General features: G+C 42.6%; 1 protein-coding gene across 1 annotated transcript in view; it reads right to left on the bottom strand.

Moving 5' to 3' along the window:
- PCLO (piccolo presynaptic cytomatrix protein) overlaps nt 1-7,185 on the bottom strand; it is a 515,291-nt gene extending 508,106 nt beyond the window's left edge. The window contains exons 1-2 of the mRNA XM_026648937.1: nt 6,947-7,185; nt 1-899 (exon numbers count right to left, since the gene is read on the bottom strand). The exon at nt 1-899 is cut by the window's left edge and continues 353 nt beyond it. Coding sequence (XP_026504722.1) covers nt 1-899; nt 6,947-7,185 — 1,138 coding nt within the window. The remainder of the gene's footprint in view (nt 900-6,946) is intronic.
- Between the last annotated feature and the right edge of the window lie 232 nt (nt 7,186-7,417).

Genomic DNA, 7,417 nt, shown 5'->3' with positions numbered 1-7,417 from the left:
GCTGAGATGGTTGTTTAGCAGGTCCTGCTTGCTGAGGGGATGGCTTCCCAGGCCCAGGCTGCTGAGATGGCTGTTTAGCAGGTCCTGCTTGCTGAGGGGATGGCTTTGCAGTACCTGCTTGCTGTCCTGGTTGCTGAGAAGGTTGTTTTGTAGGACCTGGCTGCTGTGCTGATGGCTTTGCGGGAGCTGGTGCGTGGGATGGTGCTCTAGCAGCATCTGGTAGCTGTGGTAATGTTTTGGTTGGGCCCGGTTGCTGTGGTGAAGGTTTTGCAGGACTCTGTTGTTGAGGTACCTGCTTTGTGGGTTCTGATTGCTGGGGCTGAGTTCTCTGTGGTCCTCGTTGTTGAGATGGTTGTTTTACTTGTTCTGATGGAGGGCCTGTTGGCTGACCAGGCCCAGGTTTTGGAGCTTGCTTAGCTGCCCCTGGTTGCTGCTGTTGGGGTGGCAGTTTGGAAGGCCCTGCTTGCTGGGGTGCAGATTTGACAGGCTCTTTTTGCTGAACGGTTGGCTTTGGAGGTTGTTGCTGAGTTGGATGCTTTGCATGTCCCCTTTGCTCCTCAGGCTTTCCCTGGTCCTTCTGAACTGCTTTTTGTTTCCTGTTGGCTTCTTCCTGGGCTGCATCTGAGTCCGATATCAAATCAAAAGGATTGAACTTGTTTACGACCGAAGTGACTGCACTTAATGGATTCGCCTCAGAGAGGAAGCTAGGCATCATACTTGGCTTCTGATCTTCTTTAAAATCAGTCCTGGATTTAGATTCTCTCAGACTAGTGGAAGAAGGGCTCCTTCCAGGTGACCGTTGTTCTGTCTTCAACACATCTACTGTTCTGCTTTTGCTTAAACTGGATGGAGACTTACCTGGCTGTCTTGCATAGTGGTTTATATCAAGCTCAGGATGTCTGTGGGGAGAGAAATACAGTAAAATAAAAATAGTGAAAGACTAACTATAAATTAGTTGCAATTATTGAACTCTTTGGAAGAAAACGTAAAGACAAATAAGGTAGGAAAAGTTAAAGATTATGGCCCCTGAATATTCAACTGCTTAACTTCAAGCATGTGAGTAGTCTTCAATAGGACTATTCATATGAGTAAAATTACTCATGTGCTTTAGTGTTTGCAGGATCAAACTTATTACCACAAGGGCTTATTACCACAAGGATCATCATATTTTTTGTTCCAGAAACATTTATCTGAATATTTAGTAGATGTCTGGTTTAGTATTTAGAAACTAATTTAAAAAAAAACAGAATTATCTGACAACAAAAACATATCTGTCTTATTCTGCAGGGGTTTTTCCTTCACCAGGTCTCATTTTCCTTTGTTTTATAATAGAATATAGAAGGTTAAGCTAGGGAAAGAAGGGAGGCAAATCCAGAGAATATCTCTAGGTGTAGTATGGTGTTTTAATTGTTGCTCTGTTGGTTTGTACCCGGAGGGGATGATATTCTATTCAGTGCTATTGTATTTTAGCTAAAGGGTGTGATGTGATGTTCTGTTTTGTGCTATCATTTAGTCTTTCCTGGAGGATACGATATTCTCTCCTGTGCCACCATTGTGATCAGTTTTCAGACATCTCAAGTTAAATATAGTCCCACATTTCCAAACATGTTATTTCCTAATGTACATTCATGAAAACCAGGCAGTCATTCATTACAGTTAGCCTATTAAAGAATCTGAGGTCCATGACTACAATAAAAACAAATTAGCAGTACGATAATTTTTAATTAAGGGTTACATCAGAACACTGCCATAGTTATAAATAGTAGTAACATGCTACACTGGATTTCAAACAGCTAATGTTACTATAAACACGCTACTTTAATTCGTGAATATTTTGAGCTTTCATTAAATCCCTGATGACAATGAACTACGCTAAGAAAATCTATATGGTAACCATTTTGGTTCTCAAGATTCTGGCAGTTCGCAATTTCACATCAATCCTGACATGCTTTTTAAAAAGTTAATTGCAATTATCCAAAACAAGGATGTAGGGAACAGGATTCCCATGGATGGCTAATTGGTTTTATTGTCATCACATTAACTAGGGTTGCCAATTTTGGTTGGATGTATTCCTGGAGATTTCATCACATGACATAATACTTAATTAAAGATTAATCTTTAATTCCTGGAGACTCCAGGCCTATTTTGGAAGGTTGGCAACCCTAACATTAACTCTGACTAGCAAGCTGCTTTCAGTGCTACACTTTTTGTTTTTTTCCCCCAGGATAGCCACATGGATTATTGGGAGCTTTATTACATTAATGCATGACCCACTGAAGTCAATGAGAGTTGTTTCATTGACTTCAATGAGTACTTGAGTGGGCCCTTACTTACCAGGAAGAAAGGTATATCCAGCATGGCCCAACCATAAACTGAGTCCATACAATGTTTGCAAATGTACTATAAAGCTTTTGCTAGCTGCCAGTCAGGCCTATTTGGTTTTAGTTCCATGCCACTTTGTGGTACAAATTGGATTCATCCAAAGATGTAGTGCTTGCTTAGCGAAAATGTATCAGCTTTTATACTAGAAAAGGCTGACTATGGTTCTGGTATTAGTGCTTGCAACCGTTCAAGAACTTTGAAAGTTTAGGTTCAAAACAGCAAGACCCTAAGAGAAAAAATGGAGGTATGACCATTAACAATGCATGGACATAAATACTGCCTAATGGCTGAGAATATTGAATACCAATGCTTTGAGAAACAGAATTCAAAGTTCAGGTCAGGAAATATGAGGTTAATTACAATTCCTCATGCATGAAGTCAGAAGAAATTAAGATTTAAAAAAAATCAACTAATGATGATGTTTCCAGGGCTAACTAATTGTGAACTTTTTAAAGTGGTATACTCGTGAGAGAAGCAGTCAGACTCTGCCACTCTTATCTATGGAACATGGATCTCTTAGAACAAGGAATACTGTAACAAAATTGGCCCAGATTTCCAATGGCCTACCCAATTTTCAGTGTACCAAAATCTTGTTACCCAGATTATTAGTGTTTTGCACAGTTAACTATTTTTAAAATAAGACAAAAAGCATGAATTGAACAATTACTGCTAGATGCTGCCAGACTGCATGTTTACTGTGCAAACCAGATTTGTTTTGCCATTCTCCATAAATGAATGTTTCTATATGAAGGAAACAGACTGTACCTAAAATGTGGAAGAAAATGACTTCAGAGGACAAATTTATTGAAGACTTTTACCTCTGTAATAATAAACCTGGATTTAGGCTATTTATTTTTGGGCAGATGAGTGTGGGAGCACAGTTTTTCTAATCTTTTCTACATCCATGTGACAACTGAGTTTTAAGAACAATCAGTTATTGTAGTCACATATTGCATTTATAGTTGTTGATACTTCTGTAAATCTCAGAACTTAATCTTCATTTTTGTCTGGCAGGGAATTTCCTGTTGCCAAACATTTTTAAATGGGGAGAGGAATTCCATAATTTTTAAAGGGAGGCTGTTTTTGAGTTGTTAGGCCAAAAACAAACCTCCTTTCTACACTCCCCAATGCCCTGATTCTTTTGTTTCTCTTCCTCATTTAGGCCCTGATTCAACAAAGCACTCAATTTCAATTATATAATTAATAGGGCCTGATCCAAAGCCCGTGGAAACCAATTGGAGTTTTACTATTGTTATCAGCAGGCTTTGGATCAAGTCTTTATTAGCCTGAAAACCTTCATGATAAAATTAGTTAAACCAAACTGTTTATACCATCAATTACAATTAATTCTTTTAAAGCCAAAAATAAATTATTAACAATGAACACAAATTAAATGATCCTTCATATTTACAGAAAATACATGTATTCCAAAACAGATATTTCCTGCTGGTCATTGTTTACTTTCTTAGAGTCAGTATAATCATGGTACTGTCAACAGACAGTGTTTATTCCGGGAGAATAAATGCAATACTTAGGAAGCATGGTTCTCAGGCTGGGCTACTTTCACAACATATACTCTCAAAATACAACAGCAATTTTTTTGCCAGTGAAAGGAGATTGCTAAACTATTTAATCACAAAATTAAGTTTACCTAAAAATGAAGTGGCTGTGCTAGAAAGAGGTTTGATCATCTAATCCTTTCTGATGATATGGAACAGATCCTCTGCTAGTGTAAACTGGCGTAGTGCCACTAACATTCTATGGAGCTAAACTGATTTCCACTAGCTGAGGGTATGGCTCTTTGTGATTCAGTCACAGTTTGCAGACTACTAACTAAAAGTTGTCTGATTTTCTTCAGAGGTGCTGAGCACCCGAATCTCCCACTGAAACTAACTGGTGCTACAGTTGTTCAACACCTCTGAAAAATCAGGTCAATTTTATTTAGGTAGCTCATTTTAAGTACTCAGGTTTGGAAAAACATGGTCTTAGTGCTTATAATAAAATGGTTAAAGTGTCATAATATGCATTACTTGCTCTTATACCAGCAGCTGCATTTCCAATTACTTGAAAGCACAAAGCCTCTAAAAATAGATATAACTACAGCACTTATTTTATGCAGGTGAAGGGGCAACTCTGTATCCTACTACTTATATTGCTTGCTATTAATAAGTCAGTAGTTGCCAAGATGTGTCACCCAATGGTATATGGAATATCAGTTTCTTGTTATATTTAGAACAGGAAATAACGGTGGTAACTCAGAATCTCAGATACACTGTATAACAGTTGGTATATGCTGTCCTTAATATGGCAACCACTGTACACTGAAAACAAAACTAATTTTTATAAAACAAAAATCTAAAAGCCAGTTCAATAAGGGCACCATAGCAATGTGATACTGTGCAGATACTGAGCCTGAACTTCGGCATCACCACCTGAACCATTTCAAAATGAAACTGGAATAAGCCGGCTATGAATGTATTGTTGGGAACAATCCTGCACTGGAAAACAGATGGACTAAATGACTTAAAAAGCTCTTTCCCATATCTAATCTCTTTGCTCACATAGTATTACTCTTCAAAGCAACAGCCTCTGGAAGAGCAAAAAAGTTTGAAGCTAAGGAATCTCAGCATCGCTAATCTAGTCAGTTGCTTAAGTCAAAGTCATTGTGTGCCTGATCCAAAGACCATGGTAGTCAACTGAAGGACTCCCATTGAGATCCATGGACTTTGGATTAGGCCCTCAAAAATCAGGCTTCCCACCTTTGCCAGAGAATCCCAGCAGCAGCAAAGAGCAAGTAAAGCTACTGAGCAAGAACGGATACTTGATAATACCGATAGGCATGCAGATATTGTGGTGATGAGCACCAGTATAAAACTCTGAGATAGTGTAGATGATAACATAAGTCATCCTTTTACCCAGCATAGCAAAGCACACTGGATTATTAAAATGTCAATTTTACCAAATATAGACAGGCTTTCTTTTAATGAAAAGTGAAGTTAAGTTATATAGCTATAACAATCATCTAATTATTCCAGTTACCCCAGAACATAATTTTAGGGTAACAACTGTCTGCAGATATAAAGATGTGGCCAAATAAAATCATTTTAGCCACCCCTAACAATGTACTGGGAATGTTTATCGTCCTCTGTACTGGCAGGTTAACTTGAAAACAATAAACTTTTAAAACCTGTGTGTCTTTGTGGTATCCCAAACTGCTACACAAAAGGGAATTTTGAGCTTGATTATGCACCCTGGAGGAGTCCCCACTGGTTTCAGTGGGAGCCAGGGCAGGCCCTAAATTAGCTATAGAATTATATTCCACACAAACTTTCATTATTTGTCCATTCTTAACAAACACGCAAGAAATATAGGATGAAACCTCAGTTTCAAGCAAAATGGAGGCAAATTCATCCCAGGTGTAATTCCACTGACCTCTGTGGAGTTCCTCTAAGGGTGGATTTGGTCCAATCCTCCTTTTTTGTGTTCTCTTAGCATTCACTTATACAAGCCCTGACATTATATAAACTGAATTGGCATTTATCTGGGATGAGGTCAGTACACCACAAGAACCTGTGGAACAGGCAGTCAAAGGAGGTTCCTTTTTGTAGCCTGCTTCAAGACAAACAACACACCCAGCCCCTGGAAAGTGTAGGCTCCAAACTAGCCATACCTGGATTGTGGTCCTGAAAAACGGGCAACTTCAGGACCCTGGACAAGGGAAAGGGAAACCTCTATCTTCGCCTGACCATAATATGAGTTAACAGTACTACTGTATTACCAGCACACAAAGATAAATAGTATTCCTTTTGGGGGCAAGCAATGGATTGGGGGTAGGAGGGGGAATAAGGAAGTAAATTATCTTAGCTTTTAGATATACATGAATAGGTGAAGTCAACCCCACACAAGATACAGAATCGCTATTTGCCAATACAGCCCATGCTCCCTATTTGTCTTCACCTTCCCTCCCTCCCCCCAAAATGAGAAAAGACATAAGGGGGGTCTATATAAGTGAAAACACAGAGCCTTTGGTCTTTGACTATCTCTATAAATCAGTGGTTACTCGCAGAGGCAGATTAAGGACTTTCAGATAAAATAATGCCCTAGAGTTTGGGAAGATTCGGAGAGACTCCATCGCTCCAGTAGCAGCCGCTACAGAACTGCTCGGTGTGGGCAAAGCTCTCCTGGCTCCTATTCTAGCTGGGGGGAAGCATCCCAAACCCCTTTATACAAAAAAACCCCGATTGTTCTTATCTGCAAACCGCCCGCTCCCTTGCCACCGAAGCTAACCAGCCCCTGGGTCTGGTCCAGGAAAGGGGGTGGGGGAGAGGAAGCAGCCCACTGGAAGGGAGGCGGATTATTCGTGATGATTGGAAATCCTCGCCGTGGGGGGAGCAGACGCTCCATCCCAGGGTCCCTACTCACGCTACCTCCCCATCTCCTCCCCGCCTGCACCATGCACCGCCTGCTCCTGATGCAATGCACCCGGCTCGCAGGGCTACGGCAGCGGGAGCAGCCCCCCACCCCGCCGGGAAGGGGGCCGGGAGAGAGAGGTTTCGTGGCGTGCCTTTGCATGGGAGGCGGCTCCGCGCTGGTCGTGCCGGGGAGGTTTCCTTTGGGCAGCCCCTGCGCCCTTGACATGACAGCGGCGATCTGTCTCCTCTCCTCCTCGCTGAGCTGGCTCAGATCCGCCTGCACGCCGGCTGCCAGCCCTTGCCCTCCGCCATCCCCGGCTGCGGCAGCCGCCACCCCTTCGGGCAGCCCGGCCAGCGCTTCTCCTCCCTCCAGGCTCGCTTCGTTGCCCATGGCTGGAGGGCTGGCTCCCTACAGGCGAGCTCCCGCCGCTCCTAGGCGCCGGCAAGGCGGGCTGGGCGGCTGGGCGGCTCCGGCCCCGGCTCGGCTCCGGTGGGGAGCGGGGCAGTTAGTCCTCGGCGGCGGGCGCCGCTGCCTGCATGGCTCCGGGGCGCTGGCTCCGGCCGCTGCTGCCGCTGTCCGGGCGACAGAGAGAGCGGGCACCCGGGCGCTGCCAGCCTCGCTC

The sequence above is a fragment of the Terrapene carolina genome, unplaced genomic scaffold (assembly GCF_002925995.2).
Source record: "Terrapene carolina triunguis isolate 2854851 unplaced genomic scaffold, T_m_triunguis-2.0 Scaffold68, whole genome shotgun sequence".
Lineage (NCBI taxonomy): Eukaryota > Metazoa > Chordata > Testudines > Emydidae > Terrapene > Terrapene triunguis.
Note: the sequence above shows the minus strand (reverse complement) of the source record. Positions and strands in the feature narration are given on the sequence as shown.